Genomic DNA, 23,672 nt, shown 5'->3' with positions numbered 1-23,672 from the left:
GGCAGGATTCCACTCACTTTTCGCCGCCAGGATACAGAAGTCAATAGCGTAGTCCGTAACCCAGCGGCCCCCCTGCTTCAGCTTCAGTAGGGATCTTGCTGCTTCCCATCCCGGAGCGGTGTGTTGGAATACTTGCTCCAGAGCTTTGGTGAACGCCGGGAGGGAAGCACAGGACGGTGACTGGCGCTCCCATTCGGCTGTGGCCCAGGCAGCGGCTCGTCCGGTCAGGTGAGTGATTATATAAGCGATCTTTGTTCTGTCCATGGGGAACATGGAGGACATCAGCTCGAAGTGTAGTTCACACTGTGTAATAAACGGCTTGACGCCCCCTGATTCGCCTGAAAAGTGTTCTGGGCGAGATAGCTGATTGCACACGATCGGTGTGGACGTTGTTGCTGACGAGACAGCTGGCGGCCCCGGGGGGTGTTAGGACTGCCGGTGGCCGCTTCCGACGTAGCCTGTTGATCCAAACGAGACAGAATTCGGCTCATCTGGTCGCTCACTGACGCCATGAACTTGCTCTGGTGTTTTACGAGCTCGCTAAAACCAACACTGAGCGCAGAGAGCTTGTCTTCTTGCTGAGCGATCTGCTGGCTGTGATGGCGTACCGCCAACTGGAATGGGTCAGAGCCCGCTGTGTCCATTGCTGGCCAGATTGACCTGACAGGTGATAGTTGGAGGACACAAATAAATGCTGGGCTCACACAAGCAGCTCTTGTTGTTAATCAGGTTTATTGTGGGAAGCGTGGGTCGGTACATGAAAAGGCAGTCCAAAAAACTCAGCAGCAGTACCAGGATCATAAGGCTAGTCGTGGTCAGGTCAGGCAGGCAGGAGGTCGAAAACACGGTGAAGCTGGCAATACAAAACACAAGGTCAAGAGCGGGAGAGAAGGCACTGGGCGCATCAATCTGGCGAGGAACAAATACAGACAGTGAGCACAAATACCCCCAGAGCCAATCAGCAAATCCAGGACAGGTGTGCAAGGAAGGAAACAGAAACAGGGCGTGGCCAGAGACAGAGCGAGACAGCAACAGACACACCCCAACCAGAAAAGGAATACAAAGCAAAGCATACATGAACAAAAGGAAGATAACAAAACTGACCAAAAACAACACAGACAACCCATCCAGCCGTCAATCCCTGACACACTCAAACAAGTATGATTATGTTTTTATCCAAGAACAGACAAAGACAAAGACATCAAGGTACAATAACACTGTAGTTGGTCCAACATTATGCTGTGATCAGTTATCATAACATCTGCGCAAAGATCGAATAAGAGAAACATTTGAGTTGAATCATCATTGACAGTGTAGAGTCACTCATCAGCTTTGCAATTACAGTTCTGGTTGAATCACAAGTTCTTACAGAAGTATTCATGTCAGGTGATACATGTCATTGGATCCCCCCACACCACAGAACCACCTTTGGTCCTGGATGGCAACCACTCAGGCAGAATTTCTGTCACAATAATAGACCAAAATGTCTTGAAATACAACTTTTCCCAAAGGTTGGGTGAAGAAAGTTATTGGTTAGAGAATGGGGAATTAGAATGCTGTTCTTGACAATGGAGTTATTGTCACGTGACAGATTAGTAATAGTCCATGTGGGGTGTTAACAAGGTATTTTGGCAACAACTCTAGTGAAATGTCTGGCTTAAATGCTTATGACCTTATATGTCCATATGTATTTGTTTGTTTTTTGTTTTTCCGCTAGGCCTACTCCACTGATGTGTGTGTGCCTCTCTCCTGGCTACCTCAGATCATAGTGGAGACGAAACAAGACCTTATTCAGAGCAGACTTACAGGTGAGCACATCATGTAAAAAAAAAAGTCATTCATTTTCTAATTCTTATCTGGGTCCGAGTCATGGTGGCATTAGACGCCCACACTTCCCTATCCTTGACCATGATCTTTTAATTAACTTGTAATCAACCATGTTACACTTGAATTAAAGCTTCACTGTATCACAAAGGTTTATGAAGCACAATCAATCAAAGCCTCTTTTATAGTTACTTTAATCTTCAAATCTGGAACTATCTCAAAGGTTGGTGAAGTCAGCAGTCATTACATCCTCTACTCTGTCCATCCATGCCCAAAAGTGTGGTTGTGGGTTGTAGTTTATTAGGTCTCCGCTCAACGTATTTGGAGGCGTTATCACCCCATCCAGCCATCCGTCCATCCGGGCTTTTTCATTTCCACACAATAACTAATTAAAACCATTTCTTGATACGGGGAAGGTTCCATTCAAAAATGGGGGTCATCCATCATCCAATATGGCCGCCACGGGTGCCATGTTGTTGTTTTTTTGTTTGTTTTTTCTACACAATAACTAAAGAACACCTTGTCTGATTGAAACCATTTCTTGGTGGTGAAATGGGGGAGGCTAGAGGAAGGTGCCTTTCGAAAAAGTCCATCATCCATTATATCCACTACAGACGCCATTTTGATAAACATTTTCCATACAATAAGTAAAGAACACCTCATCTGATTGAAATCATTTCTTGGTTGGTGTATTGGGGAGGATACAGGAAGGTTATTTTTGAAATTGAGCATCAATACACCACACACCAGCTGTAAAGTGGCAATCTCTTGCTATACAAATGGACCATGTAACATCTTTAAAGCACCACTCTTTTGCTAGAAATAATTACTAGACTTCATTATCACCTTTACTTGAAAACCATACAGCCACTTCTGTACAAGCAGTGACAGATGCCACGCTTTGTGTTGGTACTGTATATTCCATAACTTGTTGTCAATTTGTTAAAATCTGGTGTTGAAACGTTGTGCATATTTGAACAAACATGGTACTATCAACAATACTTGAGCCACCCTTTCCTTGTGGCCATTGTAGCATTGTCTGTAGTCAATGTTCCTTAACCCAATATTTAAATTTGGAATAGATTATCTTTTATATTTCTTGGTTTCTACTCAACATTAAAGTCAAGTTCTTTACCAGGTTATATGAAACTAATGTGCTTTAACTTAATATAAAACAGACCCTGTCTTTGGTCCATTTTCATAAAAATCTATCAATTCTTTTTGATGTATTCCTGCCATAATCCAATAAACTGGGATTAAGAAAAAAAATCCCCATTTTAAATCATATTTTTTAGGGTAATGAGTGACCTTGCTGTTGTTTTTGTGTGTGTTTTTTACAGGTCCAATTGTTGGTCATGTGGGTGATGGTAACTTCCACTGCTTGTTGGTTTTAGATCCCAACAATCCAGAAGAACTCCACAGGGTTCAGCTCTTCACCGAAAGATTAACCAGGTAACTGGTTTTTGAACTTGTGACCTCTGCTGTTGGCTAACACAGCTGAGTAGGAAATCCTCCATCAGACAGATTTTCTCTGTTAGTTTCCATGTGACTCTGTTGTGGTTTTCACATCCAGCCCTTACGTTGTGTCACTACGAAGTAGACTTGCACTCGTGTGCACCCGTTGGTACGTTAAGGCCTTTTTATGCTTCTACTCCATAACTCCATGGCCACGCAATCGCTTTGATACAGTCTTGAACCTGTCAAGTTCTCCATCGGGGTTAATGCGTCGGTACGTGTTGCAATGTAATTCATCTCCAGAACAGTAGGAGGTGCAACGTTTTCGTGAAGACTGGCCTACTATCCCATCACATCTGTGGCTGTGAAAGTCACTCATTGTGAAACCAGAAATGTGAGATTCCGAAATTGCTGTTGTTAGAGGACCAGTCACAGCCTGTGCAGTCGCAGTACGGTCTCAGTCGTCTTGACAGGTAGTCACAATTTTTGGGAGGTGCACATCAGGCTACAGAGGGGACCTTGGAGAGGGTTTGCAATGGCGCAGAGGGCTTTGTGTGGACACGGCATGGATGCGGAGGAGCGGAAATTAAAAAATTAGTTGTGGTGAGGTGCAGTGCTGGTACGAAGGGCATCCAGCATTAAACTTGTGCCAACTCAACATGTGGCACCATTAGCTGTGGTGACCCTGAGCAAAAGGGAGAAGTCAAATGAAAAAAACTGAACACTGACCCAAGCAGAGGGTCACCCCTTTGAGTCTGGTCTGCTTGAGGTTTCTTCCTCAAATCATCAGAGGGAGTTTTTCCTTAAAACTGTCACCTGTGTGCTTGCTCTCGGGCAAGGGTCACCAACCCTGTTCCTGGAGAGCCCCTGCCCTGTATGTTTTCCACGTCAGCTTACTCAAGTCACACCTGTTTTTTTTTTTAAGTGGTGTCTTCCAGCTGTTGATTGGCTGAGCACACCTGATAGAGTTAATTGCCTGGGAGTGGATCAGAGGGAGTTAGAAAACATGCAGCGCAGGTGCCCTCCAAGAACAAGGTTGGTGACCCCTGGTCTAACCTTACCAACTCCTAGAGCAGGGATTGGTAAGGTTAGACCTTACTTGTGTGAAGTGCCTTGAGGCAGCTTTGTCATGATTTGGCACTGTACAAAAATGAAATAAATCGAAATTGAACTTTGAGATGCACCTTAGCACATCCACTATGCTTTCTGGAGGCGATATATACAGACATTTGTAGTTCATATTCATCTCTAGTAAGTCCCTTTGGCATCTCCCTTCTTTTCACTCGGGGTCTCCACAGCAGGTCTGAGGTGGATGTGCATGTTGATTTGGCATGTTTTACGCCAGACGCCCTTCCTGACACAACTCCACATTACATGGAGAATGGGCAGGGGTGGGCTTGAACCGGGAACCTTCCGCACTGGAAACAAGTGCACATGTTCAACTCTGAAATTTTGAAATTCTGGTAGAAACAGGTGAGGACCAGTGAACCTCCTATTTTGGGTCTTGCTCGCATCTTTTAACCTGAAAAATGACGCAACTTAATTAAAAACAGACAGCTCTACGTTGACTGCATGGCGATTGAATACTGACATCTAGTGGTGATCCGGGATGTGATTTTCTTTATTGATTTGTTGTTCACACAGGCGGGCCCTGGCAATGGATGGCACATGCACAGGGGAACACGGAGTGGGTTTGGGAAAAAGAGCTCTGCTGTGTGAGGAGCTTGGCCCCATGACTGTCCAGGTTATGCAACGTCTCAAAAACACCCTGGACCCGAAAAACCTAATGAATCCTGGGAAGGTTCTGCAGCCGGGAAAACCATGAACACGTACTCAAGCAGAGATACGATGACATACCTTCTTGATTTGGTTGAAGATGAAAGCTTATTTATCAGGATCAAAGCTTAGTGATCAGGAGCGTTGAAGAAGAGATCAAAGGAATCGGCCCCAATTGTCCGTCCAGACTTGATTAGGGTCTTGTGGCTTCTGTCTATGGGGTTGTGATCCACAGTTGCACCTTCATATGAACACTGAGTGAACGTGACCTTCAGTAAAGCCACGAGCAAACTGAAGAATAAAAAACGAACACAGTGAGATCTGGTGTCTGCTTCCTGTTTTCTTTCACCACATCTTCTGATGTCATAAAGGGTGCAGGCTGCATTAATCTGTCAGTTTGTAATGCTTACTCGTGCTGTATTTTTGTGAACTCAGCTTGTTCGTGTGCATATATTTACACCAGCGTGAGTCAGGAGCATGAGAGCTTTTGATTTTATTAAGATGCAGATATTAATGTTCTGTCCTGGAACAGGAATCTTTCTTTGCTTACTGCTTTGTAAAAGTGTACGCGAGCACAGTTTGGGCCGACCTGCACGGTGCATCATGCAAAAAAGCCTCACTGCACATGGTGACAAACCAACCTGTGAAACCACTAAAGGTGAAGGTTCTCTGTATGCGTGCACACGCTGCTCTGTTTGTGTGTTTGCATCCTTCAAGAAGACTCGGGTCCATTTATAGTCTTGCTGTCATTATCAGTGGGCCGGTTTAACATCCATTACCGTAAGGACTTTATCGTAGTTTACCTTATTGGGCCGCAAGGCCAAGAAGACGAGTGCATGAGATTAAACTTTGTGTTGTTTAGGAGAAACTGAGAGACAGAATAAAATCATCCAAATTACACACACACAGAGGATTAAAGTAATCCCAAACAGAACACGTGAGCCAGTAATCCCAATTTATCATATGCAGGCAAACTCTGACAACATTGTGCAGACTCACTGTACCGGGGTGGGGGGGTGTCACTCCATACAATGCACACGTATTGTCAGGGTCAACAGGCCCTTCAGTCATGAATCACAACTCTTCAAACACACGCATGCTTTGTTTTTGTTCTTTTTAAAATTGAAGTTCATGCATTATTATATTGTGAGGAAATAATTCTGGATTTAAATGGCGGCTCCAGAGAAGTTTTCCTTGGGGTGGGGGAGGGGGTGAGTCAATAGAACGTTCCCTACAAATATCCATTTTTAAAGGAAATTTCAAATGACCTGACACAAACAGCTGTTTGAAAGGGAGGGAGTCTTTCCAAGGGATTAATAAAGTTCTGCCTAATCTAGGTTAAAAACAAGTAATGGTTTGAGGTTAGGTGAAGACTGGTGTTATGTTGAGAATTAGGGTAAATTAGTGGATAGATTTGGGTTGGTTTAAGATTTGGATTAGGTTAGGACTATAGGTTAAAGTTTGATGTTAGGTTAAGGTTTGGATTTGGTTATGGCTCAGTGGCAGGTCAAGAAATATCTCATAAGCTGAAGCGAAGGATGGTGAGAACAGTCATAGTCAACCCACAGACCTGCTCCAAAGACCTACAACATGATCTTGCAGCAGATAGTGTCTCTGTGCATCGTTTAACTATACAGCGCACTTTGCACAAAGAGATGCTGTAATGCAGAGGAAGCCTTCTCTGAGTGCACACCACAAACAGAGTCGCTTGAGGTATGCTAAAGCACATTTGGATAAGCCAGCTTCATTTTGGAATAAGGTGCTGTGGACTGATGAAACTAAAATTGAGTTATTTGGACATAACATGGGGCAGTATGAATGGCTGAAAAAGAATACAGCATTCCAAGAAAAACACTTGCTACCTACAGTAAAATTTGGAGGTGGTTCCATCATGCTGTGGGGCTGTGTGGCCAGTGCAGGTACTGGGAATCTTGTTAAGGTTGAGGGTCACATGGATTCCAGTCAAAATCAGCAGATTCTTGAGAACAATGTTCAAGAATCAGTGACAAAGCTGAAGTTGCACTGGGGCTGGATCTTTCAACAAGTACAATGTTCTAGAATGGCCATCTCAGTCACCCAGACCTGAATATTATTGAAAATCTGTGGTGTGATTTTAAGTGGGCTGTTCATGCTCGGAAACCAACAAACCTGAGATGTTTTGTACAGAAGAATGGTCCAAAATACCTTCAACCAGAATCCAGAATCTCATTGGAAGCTACAGGAAGCATTCACATGTGCTTATTTCTGCAAAAGGAGGATCTACTAAATACTGATGTATTTTTTCTCTTGGGGTGCCCAAATTTATGCACCTGCTTAATTTTGTTTAAAGAATTATTGCACACTTTATATAAATACTATAAACTCCATTTCATTTCTCAAATATCACTGTTTGTCTGCTATGATATATTTAACTGAAATTTCTGATCCAGTCAACCAGTGATTTATTAAAGAAAATCATGGAAATCATCACGGGTGTCCAAACTTTTACATACAGCTGTAACTCTGTCCGTTGGCTTGGATCAGACCTCTCTAAACCATGTCCAGCTTGTTCAGAACGCTGCTTCTCATCTTCTTTTGGGAAAGAAAATGTTCAACCACATTACACCGGTCTTGCCTACTCTTCGCTGGCTTCCAGTCCATTACCGGCTAGATTTTAAACTTCTTTTAATTGTTTTCAAAGCTTTCAGATCTTCTTTTTCTCTACACCCCTACCAAAGCCTTAAGGTCTTCTGTCCAACTGTTGCTGGAGGTGCCTAAAACCACATTAAAGATGAGAGGTGACAGAGCCTTTGCAGCAGCTGCCCCCTGGCTCTGGAATAGTCTCCCTTTTAATATTAGATCATCCCTGTACCTAGAGACTTTTAAATGCTCTTTAAAAACCTGTTTCTTTTCTCTGGCGTTTCCTAAATGAGTGATTACATCTCTATTTCACCTTAGTATTTCTTCTGTTTTTCCTGTTGCTTAATGCTGACAAATTTACCTTATTTGTAGTCTTTTGGTAGCATGGCCCAAGCAGAGGGTCACCCCTTTGAGTCTGGTCTGCTTGAGGTTTCTTCCTGATATCATCAGAGGGAGTTTTTTCTTACCAATGTTGCCTGTGTGCTTGCTCTAGGGGTTGGTAAGGTTAGACCTTACTTATTTGGTGCACCTGAGGCAGCTTTGCTGTGATTTGGCGCTATATAAATAAAATAAAATAAAATTATTTCTTACTGCTTTTTACTCTTTATTTTATTTTTGCCTTTTATCTGTTTTAATGCCTGTTGTAATTTTATTGTTACTTTTAATTCATTTATTTACGATTGGAGGTAACTTGGTGCCCATTTTTTAATTATGTACAGCACTTTGGTTAACTGCTGTTGTTTTAAACATGCTTTGAAATAAAGGTTGAGTTGAGTCGAGTCGAGTGTGCCGCATTTTGATTGGTTGTTATTTGTAATAAAGTTCATATTTAAACTGTAAAACATCAAGCCTTTGTCACATTTTATAAGGATTTGATAACAAAAAGAAGTCGTTTATATATATATATATATATATATATATATATATATATATATATATATATATATATATATATATATACTCAACAAAAATATAAATGCAACACTTTTGGTTTTGCTCCCATTTTGTATGAGATGAACTCAAAGATCTAAACTTTTTCCACATACACAATATCACCATTTCCCTCAAATATTGTTCACAAATCAGTCGAAATCTGTGATAGTGAGCACTTCTCCTTTGCTGAGATAATCCATCCCACCTCATAGGTGTGCCATATTAAGATGCTGATTAGACACCATGATTAGTGCACAGGTGTGCCTTAGACTGCCCACAATAAAAGGCCACTCTGAAAGGTGCAGTTTTGTTTTATTGAGGAGGGATACCAGTCAGTATCTGGTGTGACCACCATTTGCCTCATGCAGTACAACACATCTCCTTCGCATCATCCGTGAAGAGAACACCTCTCCAATGTACCAAACGCCAGCGAATGTGAGCATTTGCCCACTCAAGTCAGTTACGACGACGAACTGAAGTCAGGTCGAGACCCCGATGAGGATGACGAGCATGCAGATGAGCTTCCCTGAGACGGTTTCTGACAGTTTGTGCAGAAATTCTTTGGTTATGCAAACCAATTGTTTCAGCAGCTGTCCGAGTGGCTGGTCTCAGATGATCTTGGAGGTGAACATGCTGGATGTGGAGGTCCTGGGCTGGTGTGGTTACACGTGGTCTGCGGTTGTGAGGCTGGTTGGATGTACTGCCAAATTCTCTGAAACGCCTTTGGAGACGGCTTATGGTAGAGAAATGAACATTCAATACACGAGCAACAGCTCTGGTTGACATTCCTGCTGTCAGCATGCCAATTGCACGCTCCCTCAAATCTTGCGACATCTGTGGCATTGTGCTGTGTGATAAAACTGCACCTTTCAGAGTGGCCTTTTATTGTGGACAGTCTAAGGCACACCTGTGCACTAATCATGGTGTCTAATCAGCATCTTGATATGGCACACCTGTGAGGTGGGATGGATTATCTCAGCAAAGGAGAAGTGCTCACTATCACAGATTTAGACTGGTTTGTGAACAATATTTGAGGGAAATGGTGATATTGTGTATGTGGAAAAAGTTTTAGATCTTTGAGTTCATCTCATACAAAATGGGAGCAAAACCAAAAGTGTTGCGTTTATATTTTTGTTGAGTGTATATGTGTGTGTGTGTGTATAAAAATTACAATGACAATCTGTAAATGTATACATAAACCAAACAACCAACCAACATGCATCACACTGCAAACAATTTATACCAATATAATATATTTACACCCGAATGTCAGTATTGCATTGGTCCCTCAAAAATCAGTATCAGTAGGGCTCTAATTGATGCTGTCTGCAATGAATGAAAAGTCTTTTGTCCAAATGCTGAGCGATGTATTATAGCAATTTACAATCCAATTGAAAGCAGTGTGATGCATGTTGGTTGGTTGTTTGGTTTATGTATACATTTACAGATTGTCATTGTAATTTTTTTTTGCTCCCTAATATTGGTGAAATAAATAAATCAGTATCAGCTCTGTTGACTGTGACAACTGCCAATCCAAGTGAAGGGAGCATGATTATATGGGTTGGTTATATTTCTAATAAAGTTCATGAAGGTATATCTTATATATTATATTCCAGTTCTAAGGTGGAACTGTGCCAGTATACAAAGGTATATCTAAATATCTAAAAGGAAGAGTAAAATAGGAGAGTAGAAAAGAGTAGAGTAGAGCCACTTAGGTGCCTGGTCTTGAGAACCAGGGATGATTTAAGTTGTTTAAGCTGTGATGCCTCAAGCATCAACATTTCTTTGTCATAAGGATTTGATAAAATCAAAGTAAATGTAAAAAAAAAAAAAAAAAAAGCATTTTCTACATCCTCAAAGGCTTTTTCTGATTTGGGGTTGTAGTTTTAGCGTTGAAATCGGGGTATTAATTTATGCATGGGAACATCTGTGGCAGGTTGACCCAAATCATACTGTACAGGATTTGATTTGACCCCACGTGTCCCCTTTAAGCACAGCAGAGTTGTTAATGCTGATTGTGACTAAAGCAGACTTTGGACTCCTTCCAGTCTCCTGTGTTTGTGCTCGGAGTTTGCGCACTGAGCGCTTCTATTGTCTGGAAGCGGCGGCGGCGGATCGGAGCGGCGACCGGAGCGCGCGCGCGGGGGATCGGCTCTCTGTGACCCCGATCTCCGCGCAAAGCCAAGTCGGACGGAACCGGGTGGCGGTTCGGTGGCTCAGACACGCAGCAACAGTTGTCATGATGTCTGGCATCAGATGAGGAGCGAACGGAGGCTGCGGCGCTGCTTGTGATCCGGTCCGGGCTGAGCGACGTGTTGCTGCTGCTGCATCCCGCCTGCAATGATCCATCCGGTTTAATCAGCCGGACTCATCTGAGCCTCATTCCGGATCCCCCCCGACGTCTGCGGCTGCATATGGAGGTTTTTGGCTGAGGAGAACCCAGAGGTCCGGACCGCCTGATGTTGGGCTCAGCAGGGAGACGGGCCGCTCCGTGCGCACAGAGGCAGAGCTGACCAACCCGCCGAGACACAGACAGGCAGGCCGACAGACAGCCACCAGCCAGGGGAGGCAGGGAGGGGAGCCACAGCCTGTCTCGGCTCTCTCGCCCGCTGCGGATCGAGCCGAGCCGAACTCCTCTTCCCACCCACAACCCCCCGCGCGCACGCTTGCTTTGGATGGGCGGAAAGCAGAGCACGGCGGCGGGGCGGCCCCGGGGAGCTTTTCCCGGAGTCTCTACGGATGACAGCGCGGTGCCACCCTCGGCCCACTTCGGCCACTACCGGCCGAGCAGCACCATGGGCCTGCGGAGCCGCTCGGTGAGCTCTGTGGCCGGGATGGGCATCGAGCACAGTCCCGCCGTGCCCTTCGGCTTCTACACCCCGAGAGGGACGGACTCGGACCGGACCGGAGGGGGGTCAGGGGGCACCCCCGCCGCCCCGCACGGTACCGGCTACCAGGAGAGCGGTGGCGGGGGGCACCACACGGACGGGGTTCTGTATCTGGGGTCCCGGGGGTCGCTGGCTGACACCTTGCCCCTGCACATCGCACCCCGCTGGTTCAGCGCGCACAGCGGTAAGAGCGCGCACACGCACACCGGCCGACGGTCCGAGCACGCGAATGCTGCGGGTGTCGTTAAATTTCAGAGGGAGAGGAGGTGCGCTCCGACTGACGAAATATCCTCAGTGTTTCCCTCAGCTTCACAGTCCGAAAACACGACCATATTTTTAACACTTAAAGGGGTCATATTGAAGAGTTTTTTTTTTTTTTTTTTTTTTTTTTTAAGAAAAAAATATTTAGGCTTTTGTGTTAAACAGCCATCAAACCCCAAAATTCTACACGTGTGCAGGTAAAAACTCACCTGTCCACACATTTGAACACCTGCTCAGAGACACGCCCACTGAGCAGATCAGGATAGTATGTTGTCTGTGGGAGCAGACAGCCACGCCTCCTCTTCCTTGGGGGGGTCAAGTTGCAGTTCCTTCCCAATTAAAGCAACAGGCACTGAAATGACAAGCTTCTTAAAGCTGTGCACCTTTCAAATTTAGTTTTGACGGAAATCCAAACATTTTAATGTCGGTGTATTTTTATAATGTGTTGCAAAATTACAACTCATTTTAATGAAGAGAATTTCATGGCTTGTTGTCTATTTCTTCTAACAACATTGTAGAGATGAACTGCAGGATGAAGTGCCTGTGTCCATGCATGAGGTTTTGAGATCACTTGTGTAATGCGCGTTCCTTGGGCCTGCACGCTAACATCCATAAGATGTCTTGTAAATCGTTTCAGGGATGTTATCTGGTTTCAAAACAGCATTTTTAGATTTAGAAGTGATTATTTATCCTTATCTTTTACAAAATATATGAGAAACATGTTAGATTTATACAGAAATGAGCTTTTTCTGAGAATTTCCCACCATCTTGGTTTATTTTGTTTGAGCGAGCAGCCAGCTGACATCACGCTGCCTTTCTTTACTCCGATTGGCAGTCACGATATCCTTCTCAGCATGCTTGCAAAGATCAGGGGAAGCCAACATGTGATCTTTGATGCTGCTAGGTCATGGTGTTTGATTACTTTGAATTTCTACCCTTCAGGGGTTGAAATTTTAAATTGTTTCCAGAGAGTGCAGATTTTGATCATATTGGCAATATCACGTTATGAATCCCTCATTTAAATGCAAAGGAATAAAATTCTAGTGGTGCCAAAGAATTATTTTTAGGACTTAAATCTTAAAACACCAAAGACCGTACAGCTTTAAAGCAACAGTAGCTTTGATTTTCCACAAAACTGACAAAAAAAAAAAGTGCTTTACATTGAAATCTAGTTATTATAAACTACCTTTATTTTTGGTCATTTTTTGCTGATAAAGTATTACTTTTTTGTGTGTGTGTGTGTGTGTGTGGGGGGGGGGGGCTCCAAGGTATATGCAGTGAGTTCATGAAATCTGGTAGAGGACATGAAGGAGGAAGTGTGTTGTCTTTACCCGTCCAGCAGATATCCAGCAAAACATTTGTGTTTTGCACAAATGATGTACAAAATCCGAAATGGACCTTGACTATAGTGGAATTGTGCAAAATACCCAAAAGTGGTCCAGAAGTATAAGTACTATTCAAATTTCTAAAGTATTTATATACTTGACAAAAAAAGCCCTAAATCAAATTGTCTTCTGAATGCCAACCATAAACCGTTTAATATAAAATTATTTGCCAGGTTGCTAAGCAGCTGAGATGTCAGGTTTAAAGCCTCCTTCCAACACGTGACGCAGGCAGAGATGGTGGCCAGATTTGAGGTAAAAAACAAAACAAAACAAAAAACAAAAATAATAATAATAATCATCTGACGGCCCTGTTTTGTAGAACATTTAAAGTCCTTCCAAATCAGGTGGCTGATGTTCCATTTTTAAGACACCCGGTGCCAACTGGCAAAGCTAATGAGATCATGAATCAAAGTGTCATCTTTAGATCCGATGGCTGCCTGAAGCATTGGAGTCTGGAGTCATGATTAGATGATCAGGGGTTCTTCTCACCAGGCTTCACTTCCTGCTCGTCTTTCCTTTAGGAAACCGTCTCGTGTTGCTGTCGTAGTTTGCTTCAGTGAGAATGAGTTTTGAAGCACATAACACAGCTCGAAACACTTCACACTTGATCCTGGTGCTTGAATAAACACTCCAGAACTTTATATCCTCCATCTCTGAGGTCATGAGCTTTGCACTTCCTTCACTTTGCTAGATTTGTTTCCCATCAACGTGTAATATGTTGACTTTTGTCTCCTCTTGTTTGCAGCCTTCACTCATTAATTAATTAATTTTCTATACAAGCTTATTCCAATTAAGGGAGGTGGAGCCTATCCCAGCAGTCACTGGGCGAGAGGCGGGGTGCACCCTGGACAGGCCGGCACACCATCACAGGGTGTTTTCAACCTATTATTATTATGTGGGCTGCCAGAGTGGTAGAGCAGCCCACATAATAATAATAATAATAATAATAATAATAATAATAATAATGAGCAGCCTCTTTTAAATGCTTGTGTGTGTCTGTGAGCAAAGTTCCTCCAGAAGTGGTCTGATATTCTCTGGGTGTCTTCAGATGATCATCTCTTGCTGCAGATCAATTAAAGATCAATGTCGTCAAAACCGCAGTCAATAAAACATTTTTCGGGATATCTCCACAACCAACAGGGCTTGAGACATCGAGACAAGTTTGTATTGATCAGCTCATCATTTGTCAATATTTGGTATAAGTGAGATTGTGGTGAGGTTTGGTTTAGGATCCATGCATTTATCTCTTCTAGATTGGACGACTGCAATGTTTTATTTTCTGGTTTACTGCAGTTCAGCATTAGGGCTGTCCAATTGGTTCAAAATGCTGCTGTCAGACTTTTGACATGAAGTAGAAAGTTTGACCACATTACACCCATTTTGGCGTCTCTTCACTGGTTCCCTGTCCCAGTGAGATCAGATTTTAAGGTTCTGCTACAAGTCTATAAAATTATTCATGGACTGGCACCTCCCTACTTAGCTGACCTAATTAAACCTTACGTACCGGACCGGGCTTTGCGTTCTCAGGGTGCAGGACTACTTTGTGTCCCTAGGGTGAATAAGAAGTCTGCGGGTCACAGAGTTTTCTCTTATTGTGCCCCTGTCTGTGGAATGATCTCCCTGCGTCAATAAAACAGATTCTGTGGAGATTTTCAAGTCCAGACTTAAGATGCACTTATTTTCCATTTCGTATCACTAGCATACTGGCATAGTATAGTTCTACGCTTTTTACTCTCTTAATTAATTTTATTAGTAAACGGAGCGGGCCGCGGCCTCAACTTTACCTAAATTCTGGGTCTTTTAGTGAAGTTTAGGGCTAGTGGCCGGTGATCACTTTATTATTTCCTGTTTTTCTTGTTGTTTAATGCTGGCAAATTATACTGTATTTATTGTCTTTCTGATGCCTGATTCTGTTTTTTTCTCTCTGTTTAAGGTGCAGCTCCATCCAGAGATGGGTGTGGTATTTGTGCTGGAGACCCTCCTGTCCTGTGCACCAACAGCATTTCCTGTATATTCGTTTTGTGAATTGTTCTGTAATTTGTGTCTGTATCATGGCCCAAGCAGACGGTCACCCCTTTAAGTCTGGTCTGCTTGAGGTTTCTTCCTCAGAGGAGGTTTTTCCTTACCACTGCTGCTCTGGGGGTTAGTAAGGTTAGACCTTACTTGTGTGAAGCATCTTGAGGCAACTCTTTTGTGATTTGGTGCTATATAAATGAAAATAAATTGAAACTGAAATTGAGGTTAGTTGTCTGAAAAATGCATTTATTATGTGCATTCGCAGGTCTGCATCACTCCTCTAATAATGCCTGTCATTCTTCTGTGCTGCGTCTTTTTATTATTTTTCTGTGCTTCCTCTTCTCCTTCTTTTTTACAGTCTTCTTCTTCATCTTTGACACTTTTTTCTTCTCCTATTCTTCTTCTATACTTTCCTCATCTTCTTTTCCTATTCTTCTCCATCTTTGATAATTCCTCTTCTTCTTTTCCTATGCTTCCTCGTCTTCTACATCTTCATTTGTGAATTTCTCCACTGTGAGATCAATAAAGTCTTATCTTTGATACTTCCTCTTCTTCTTCTTTTCCCATTCTTCTTCTTCATCTTTGATACTGCCTCTTCTTTTCCTATTCTTCATCTTTGATCGTTCTTCTATACTTTCCTCTTCTTCTTTTTCCTATGCTTCCTCTTCTACTTCTTTCCCTATTCTTCTTCTATACTTTTGTCTTCTTCTTCTTTTCCTATGCTTTCTTCTTCTTTTCTTCTTCCATACTTTCCTCATCTTTGCCTTCTTTTCCTATTCTTCATCTTTGATCATTCTTCTTCTTCTATGCTTCCTCTTCTTCTACTTCTTTCCCTATTCTTCTTCTATACTTTCCTCTTCGTCTTCTTTCCTATTCTTCTTCATCTTTGATACTTCTTCTTTTCCTATGCTTTCTTCTTCTTTTCTTCTTCCATACTTTCCTCATCTTTGCCTTCTTTTCCTATTCTTCTTCATCTTTGGTCATCTTCTTCTTTTGCTATGCTTCTGCCATCTCCTTCTGTTCCTATTTTTCCTCTATGCTTCCTCATCAGCTTCTTTTTCTGTTTTCATCTTGTTGTTCTTCTTATTCTTTTTCTGTGCTGCTTTTTCTGTTATTTCTTCTATCCTTCCTCTTCTTCTGTTACTTCTGCTTTTCCTATGCTATCATCATCATCATCATCTCCTTCTTCCTCTTCTCTGTTTCTTCTTCTACTTTTTTCTCCTGTACTTCTGCTGCTTCTTCCTGTTCATATTCTTCTTGTTTTAAAGCAATTTTAAATCCACACTTTTGGTTTTTGAGTCTTGCTGGTGTGCTCCTTCTTCTTTGTTGAAGTCTTCTTTTGACAGATTAACCTCAAACACATCCCTGCCTCCTGCAGGGTGTTCTTGATCTGGATAAGCATTATGAAGACTTTCTCTTTAACAGCAACTAATTGTTCTGTCATTCACCACATCTATTTCACAACTTCTGTTTTCTTTTTATTTTATGGTTCTCTGGTCATTCTTTCTTTTTAAGAAGCTGATTTGGCCACGCCCACTGATGGATGCGTTTTGGTGTTGATGACCTAATGATGGCTTTTTATCTCCACATGTTGACAGCTGTTGGGACGTCTTCAGCAAATAATTCTGGAAATCATTCCTGACCTTTTATCTGCTCACGTGGAGGAACGAGAGGATGAATGGAGAGTGTCTACCTCTGCCAAGTCTGACAGTTCCTCCACCCGAACCCATCACATACATCTCAGTGGATTTTTATTTACATTATCAGACCATTTCAACATGTAACTCTGCAGATCAGGTTTTGAGAAAGTGTTGGGAATATCGCAAAATATGTTGTGCAGTGTTGAGAAAAAGAATTCCTGAATCCACCCTGTTATCCCAGTAAAGTAAAGTCCCTTCGGCTGCTCCCTTGTTTGCACTCGGAGTCACCACAGCAAATCCAAGGTTGATCTGCATGTTGAATTGGCACAAGTTTTACGCCGGATGCCCTTCCTGACGCAACTCCACATTACATGGAGAAATGTGGCAGGGATGGGATTTGAACCCGGAGCCTTCTGAACTGAAACCAAGCGCATTAACCACTTGGCCACCCAATTATCCCATTTGCCTCCAAAATGTTTTGGGCTCTTTCATCACTTGTGCTCCAGCCTTCCAGCAAGTTTTATTAAAGTCACTCCAGCTGATTTTCAGTAATCCTCCTTATAAGGTGCTCATCAAAGAGTTGAAAAGGGGTGCTTCACTTCACCCCTGGAGAAAAAGATGTCATTTCTACACCACTGACCCTGTTTGAATGCAAACACCGTCATATTAAAGCTATCGTCACCTGTTGCTTCAGCTAAAATAACAAAACCGTTATCAGTAACCGAAGCAAGGCCTGTCACTTTGTACCGCCTGTTGCTGCTGTACCGTGTGCACAGGTTATTCCTTCTGCAAAATGACACTAATAAGCTCATTGCCAAATCTGGATAAGTCAATTAGTCTGGTGATTAGAGGGGAGGGAGGAAGGAGAGGAGGAAATTTGGGAGGGAAGGTACAGGAGGAAAGCAAACAGAGGGAGGTGAGAGAGGGGGAGGATGAGAAAAGGGTCGAAGGAAGTTGTTTGTGATTAACATCAGCTTACTGCTCGTACCACAATATGTTTCTGTATCAGGCACAACCTGCCAGAAAATAGCCAGCACCCCCCGCCTCTCACCGTGTGTGTGTGTGTGTGTGTGTGTGTGTGTGTGTGTGTGTGTGTGTGTGTGTGTGTGTGTGTGTGTGTGTGTGTGTTGTTTAATAATAATTTCTTTTTCTGCGTTCAAGTCCCAAATACAATTTCAGTGCAGCTGAATATGCAACGTTGTCATCAGTTCTGTACTACTGCACCTGAACGCACCACGCAGCACTGTTGTCCAGTCATTCGTGATGATGTCACATTCTTCTGTGGCTTTTCCAAAGTCAAGGCTTGTACCCTTTAAATGCAGCGAGTGAGCTTTTTAACAAGATAACACAAAAAACTAAATTGAAAGTCCCGCTCATGAGGAAAAACTGATTAGACATTAGTTAACTTGAACGCATTAATCCAAAACTCAACTTTGTTTTGCATATATAAATAAACAATACACCTGTCTGTCACCTGCGGGGCATATCTGGGATTGTTCCAGGAAATTAATCCAATTATCACATGTATGATGGAAATCAGGAGCAGGTGTGGATGAAGTTACATGCAGCTGAAAAGGAGCTTGTTTGTCTGTTTTTGTTTGGTTTGTTTGTTTTGTTTTTCTGGGTCTGGTGCCCACCAGCTTGAATTGCACTGCAAAATTAAAATTGCATGATTTTAATTGCACCTCACAAGCTGGGGCAGCAGCACTTTGGATCTGTTGGTTATGGGTTTGGAGGAATGTTTTGCAGTTTTGCATCAAAATTGCATATGTTCACTTCAGCAATGCAAAATTGATGGTGTGGTCCTTTTTAAGGGACATTCGTCCTCACAAGTAAGTCAATTTCTGTCCCCACAATGTGTAAAATTGCAACTATACGCACACGCGCGCGCGCGCACACACACACACACACACTTGTCAGAATATTACACTGATGTGTGCTGTTAATGTTACCATATGGTTAAAGACCTCTTGTCTGAACCAAATTTAAAAGCTACAACCCCAATTCCAATGAAGTTGGGACGCTGTGTTAAGTGTAAATAAAAACAGAATACAATGATTTGCAAATCCTCTTGAACCTATATTTAATTGAACACACCACAAAGACAAGATATTTAATGTTCAAACTGATAAACTTTATTGTTTTTGTGCAAATATTTGCTCATTTTGAAATGGATGCCTGCAACACATTTCAAAAAAGCTGGGACAGTGGTATGTTTACCACTGTGCATGTTGTGTGTTGGGGGGGTGTGGCTGGACATTTTGGTGCTCTTTTCTTTTCTTTGCTCTCCAGGTGGTATGAAAACTGATTTGTCTGTGGAGAAGGTGCTGGCTGAAGAGTCCTTCACCCTCATCAACATCATGTGCAGCACCTGTGGATGGTGCTCACATGCAACCTTAAAGACTTTCAGCTGAAGCAGATAATTAGATGGCGTTCTGCGTTTAATCCATGTGTGATTCAAGCAGAATTGCCGGGAACTTGACCTTGTGATGTTTGTTTGTGAGACGCTGAGGACTGCGCCTGGGTTTGACACATCGTGCCTGTGAAGCAGGAAGGGTGAGGGACACATGCTGTCAGCACACATCAGAGGTGATTAATTGTTTGACTACTTGTTGATAGTAACTTGGTATTTTGTTACGCAGTAGATTTGAATTGTGATGAGAATTGTGCAGCTTGCTTCTCACTGCTGTGGCGTGCGGACAAGTGATCCTCCACCTGTTGTGAGAGGCTGCTCATTTGCATAAAGCTTAAAATACAGACCTGAATGTGTTGCTGATGGTGTGTGTCTTTTGAAGGATATTGGTTGTAACTGCTGACTTACCTCACCTCTTCTATCCTTCACAGAGAGTCGGTTTGTCGTGTCCACCTGGGGGGTGTTTGGCGGTAACAGTGAGTCTAGAAGCGCCGGGCTTCGATCCTTTTGGGCGCTGGAGAGCGTGCCAGCCTTCACTCCACCAGAATGATGCTGTTTTAGTTTCTACACTTTGTTTAGCACCAGAGGGTGACTCAATAAATTGTTTTTGTTATTGGAACCGCTTTCTGGTTATTTTAGCGCTGGGTTCTATCAGACGCAGGTCCGCTCCTCAACCCGCGTCGACACATAACAGTAGTTCCCGGCCATTCCATAATGGACCCAGCGGCAGAGGCGGTTCCTTTCGCCGAAAAAGTTCAAGAACACTTGGAGAAAATATGGGAGCAATTACAGCATCTCGCAAACCAAATTAAACAAACAGACGCCCGTGTTACGGAGCTTGCAGCGCAAGCCGTTCCGCTTCCTGCTGCTCCAGCTGCGGCACCATCGGTACCGGTGCAGATAACTCCGTCACCCAGAGATTCGGCGTCCGAACCGATTATTTGTCATCCGGAGCCTTATGCGGGAGACGTCGAAGCCTGTGCTTCATTTTTGATGCAATGTTCTCTGGTTTTTGCTCAGCGACCGGCTTCCTTCTCTTCTGATGGGAGCCGTGTTTCATATGTGACAAATTTGCTCCGAGGTGACGCCTTAACTGGGTCACAGCGTTGTGGAGTAACAACTCGCCATTGTTAGGATCCTTTAAGGATTTCTCCCGGGAGTTCCGACTGGTTTTTGACCATCCGGTGAAAACGAATACCGTTGCCCAACGGTTGCTGAATCTCAGGCAGGGGAGGCGGAGTGCGGCGGAGTATTCCGTGGACTTCCGGATTTTTTCTGCTCAGTCAGGTTGGAATGCCGCAGCTTTACGAGGAGTGTTTGTAGATGGGTTAAATGAGTCATTAAAAGACGAGCTGGCAGTCCGTGACGAGCCAAATTATTTAGATGAGCTAATATCGTTGGTGATTTGTCTAGATGATCGGATGAAGGAGCGTGGACGCGAGAGAGGGCGGCCATCAGAGCGGGTTTTTTCGTCTCGGGGCTTTCCCCGACACAGATCTGGGCCGCCTCTTCTTCGCCCCACTGAGGCTTCTCCGACGGGACCTCTGGCTCCTCTTGCTGACGAGCCCATGCAGCTCGGACGAGCGGAGATCACTGTATTGCCCCGACATATAAGCGTCAAGAAAAATAATGGTGACGTATCTCCAGGTGTTCTGGGACAGGCAAAATAACACACACACACACACACAAAAAAAAAAAAAAAAAAAAAAAAAAAAACTTGTACGGGTTAATGTTTTGTTTTCTTTGAATAGGGGTTATAATTTGTTTGGGGAGTCAGAGGCGTGTCTGGTGGAGTGAACGTTAGGCGGTTAGAAGCCCGTCTGGGCTCACTTGATCGTTATTTTTTTATGTGTTTTTAGGTATTTTCTGTTTGGGTTTTTGGGTCATTTTATTTTGTTGTTTTTTATTTCCCTACATCCCTAACCCCAACCTCACTTGCCCCAAGACCGTTCGTCTTGTGGGTTGTGGGGTGGTGCAGGTTGGTCACGCTGAGCGTTATCAGAAGACCTCTGCACCTGGGGGGGGGGGGTGTTAGGGGCGTTTTTCTTGGTTTGGTTAGGGCCCGGTTCCACTCCAGCCTCGGTGAGCCTTTGTACCGTTCGTCATTGGTGTTGCCGGCGTGTGGTGCAGCAGGAACATACCTCAGTCGGAGGGGTGGGCCGATCTGTTGCTGTTCGCCATTTCGGTAGTTCCACCCCTCCCGAGAGGCTGGGGTATGGTCGAGTTGGGGCACCGGACGTATTTCCGGTTTTCCGCTGCGCCTTGGTGTTGGGGCTGGGTTAGTTTTTCCTGTTCCCTTCCCCGGCTTAATGTTTTGAGCCGTTCGCCGAAATTGAGCCGCCGAGGGGCTCTGGGAGGGACCTGGGGTCTTTTGGCGTGCCGGGGAAGGTAACAGGGTTTACGGTTGTTTTATTTGCCCCCCGGGGTTGTGACAGGGTTACCATGTTGCAATTTCATTGGTTCACGTTCTTCTCACATGGATGTAAACAAAGTGCATCTTGTGGCAGGCAGTGCTTAATTTGTAAAGTGGGAGGTCCCGGAGCACAGAGGATGGGTGGCTCCGGTGCAGTGTTGCCAGATGTACGATAATTATCGTATTTGTACGATAGTTTTGCTCTCTGTACGATGTATGATCAATGATGGGAAAAAATCCAATATGTACGATACTTTGACACCCAAGAATCATTTTGCAGGCGTTGCACTCAGGCGGCATCAAAGACACACCACACACAGGGCTGCTGCTGGCTTTGGGCGACCGGGACAAAGTCATTTGAAAGCCCGCCCCCTCTATACAAGTTCCCATCCAATCTCTGCCGTGACAGGAAGATTCCCCAGCCAACATCTTTTTTTTTTTTCGAAACTTTATTTCAACAAATGCAATAACAAACGAACAAAACACAAGAGCAAAGAGATATACAAGAAAAATAAAAAAAAGTTCAAGTTCCTTATGGAGGTGTCAACATTTTTTCTGTGTTCAACAAAATCTGCACAAGTGTCCATGGCATCGGATGACGACAGCGACCTCGAGGTTGAATTCGACTCTTTCATGCTGGTAATTAACACGTTTCTGTCCCTTCACAGAAAAAAAAAATCTTTCTAGTCTGGTAGTGCATTTGCTTGTGCATTTGTGTTCTTTTTGTGCCATAGTTTCCCCATTACTATAATTACTGTTTAAAAATGTGACATAAAATTCTTTGTAAATTAAAAAAAAAACAAAAAACGCTAAAATAGCTACGTTGTATGTGTTTTGTTTGTGTACGATAATTTCTCCCAAAATACGATAATTTTGAGGTTTTGGTACAATAGTTTCATATTTCATATCTGGCAACACTGCTCCGGTGCAGAAAAACAAGAAGGGCGGGGCTTGCGAACAATGCTGTGCGCCACACTAAAATAAACTGCACCCACACAAACACGCACACACACCTTCACAAATGACACTAACACCCTGCCTTTTCCTCAAAAATTACTACATTTATGTTTGCTGTCTGTCTCTGTACTTTTCTGTCACTTTTGCGCTCTTTTTCATACTTTTCCCTCGTTTCAAAAGTCACCGAACGCACTTTACCATAATATATGCAACATATAGCACACTGTTGGATAGCACGGGTTCTTGGCTTGCTGTCAGTGTTGAAATTTTTCAGAGTGAGGGCTTACATGAGAACTTAAGGTAATGAGAATCAGCGGCGCACTAGTGTGAAACTTCCGTGTTTTTCCTCTGCGTTATGACATCACAGGCTTACGTTTACCGTAATACACCATATATCATTGTAAAGCCCTTTTTTTTTTTGGCAAATTAGGTTGCCAGATACCTACAACTGCATTATTGATGAAGAGAATAGATTATACATCTTGGTTGCAAAAACTTTTTTTTTTTTTTTTTTTTTAGCTCCACAAGTATATTTTTTGTTGTTGTCTTGTTCTCTCAGGTGTAGGCCTATAGAATGGATTTGTGATTTTGGGTACAATTTTGTTATTTAAGCTATTTGTGTGTTTGCCTACACACTTAATAATGTAAATAAAGTGTTAAATTATTCAGCATTATGTCGTCATATGTTATGTATTATGCTGTACTTGTGCGTCTAATGGTATGAGTGGGTTAGAGGGTGGTGGTGGTGGGCAGGGGGGCCGGGGGGGTGGTATTGTCCCTACCAAAGCTGAGACCAAACCTACGCCCTTGGCACTGTGTTACATCACCTTTCCTTCTAACAACACTCAATAAGCATTTGGGAACTGAGGACACTAATTGTTGAAGCTTTGTAGGTGGAATTCTTTCCCATTCTTGCTTGATGCACGACTCCAGTTGTTCAACAGTCCGGGGTCTCCGTTGTCGTATTTTGCGCTTCATAATGCGCCACACATTTTCAATAGGCGACAGGTCTGGACTGCAGGCAGGCCAGTCTAGTACCCGCACTCTTTTACTATGAAGCCACGCTGTTGTAACACGTGCAGAATGTGGCTT

At 43.4% G+C, this 23,672-nt stretch overlaps 2 protein-coding genes across 2 annotated transcripts in view; both read left to right on the top strand.

Annotated features, from left to right (window-relative positions):
- ldhd (lactate dehydrogenase D) overlaps nucleotides 1-6,670 on the top strand; it is a 37,190-nt gene extending 30,520 nt beyond the window's left edge. The window contains exons 9-11 of the mRNA XM_034177172.1: nucleotides 1,718-1,808; nucleotides 3,165-3,276; nucleotides 4,924-6,670. Coding sequence (XP_034033063.1) covers nucleotides 1,718-1,808; nucleotides 3,165-3,276; nucleotides 4,924-5,104 — 384 coding nt within the window. The 3' untranslated portion in view covers nucleotides 5,105-6,670. The remainder of the gene's footprint in view (nucleotides 1-1,717; nucleotides 1,809-3,164; nucleotides 3,277-4,923) is intronic.
- Nucleotides 6,671-10,800: 4,130 nt separating this feature from the next.
- The window catches only part of znrf1 (zinc and ring finger 1), a 180,301-nt gene continuing 167,429 nt past the window's right edge, over nucleotides 10,801-23,672 (top strand). The window contains exon 1 of the mRNA XM_034177173.1: nucleotides 10,801-11,679. Within this exon, the coding sequence (XP_034033064.1) occupies nucleotides 11,283-11,679 (397 nt within the window). The 5' untranslated portion in view covers nucleotides 10,801-11,282. The remainder of the gene's footprint in view (nucleotides 11,680-23,672) is intronic.

Source organism: Thalassophryne amazonica, chromosome 8 (genome assembly GCF_902500255.1).
Source record: "Thalassophryne amazonica chromosome 8, fThaAma1.1, whole genome shotgun sequence".
NCBI lineage: Eukaryota > Metazoa > Chordata > Actinopteri > Batrachoidiformes > Batrachoididae > Thalassophryne > Thalassophryne amazonica.
The sequence above is the reverse complement of the archived record's forward strand: the minus strand, read 5'-3'. Positions and strand labels throughout refer to the sequence as shown.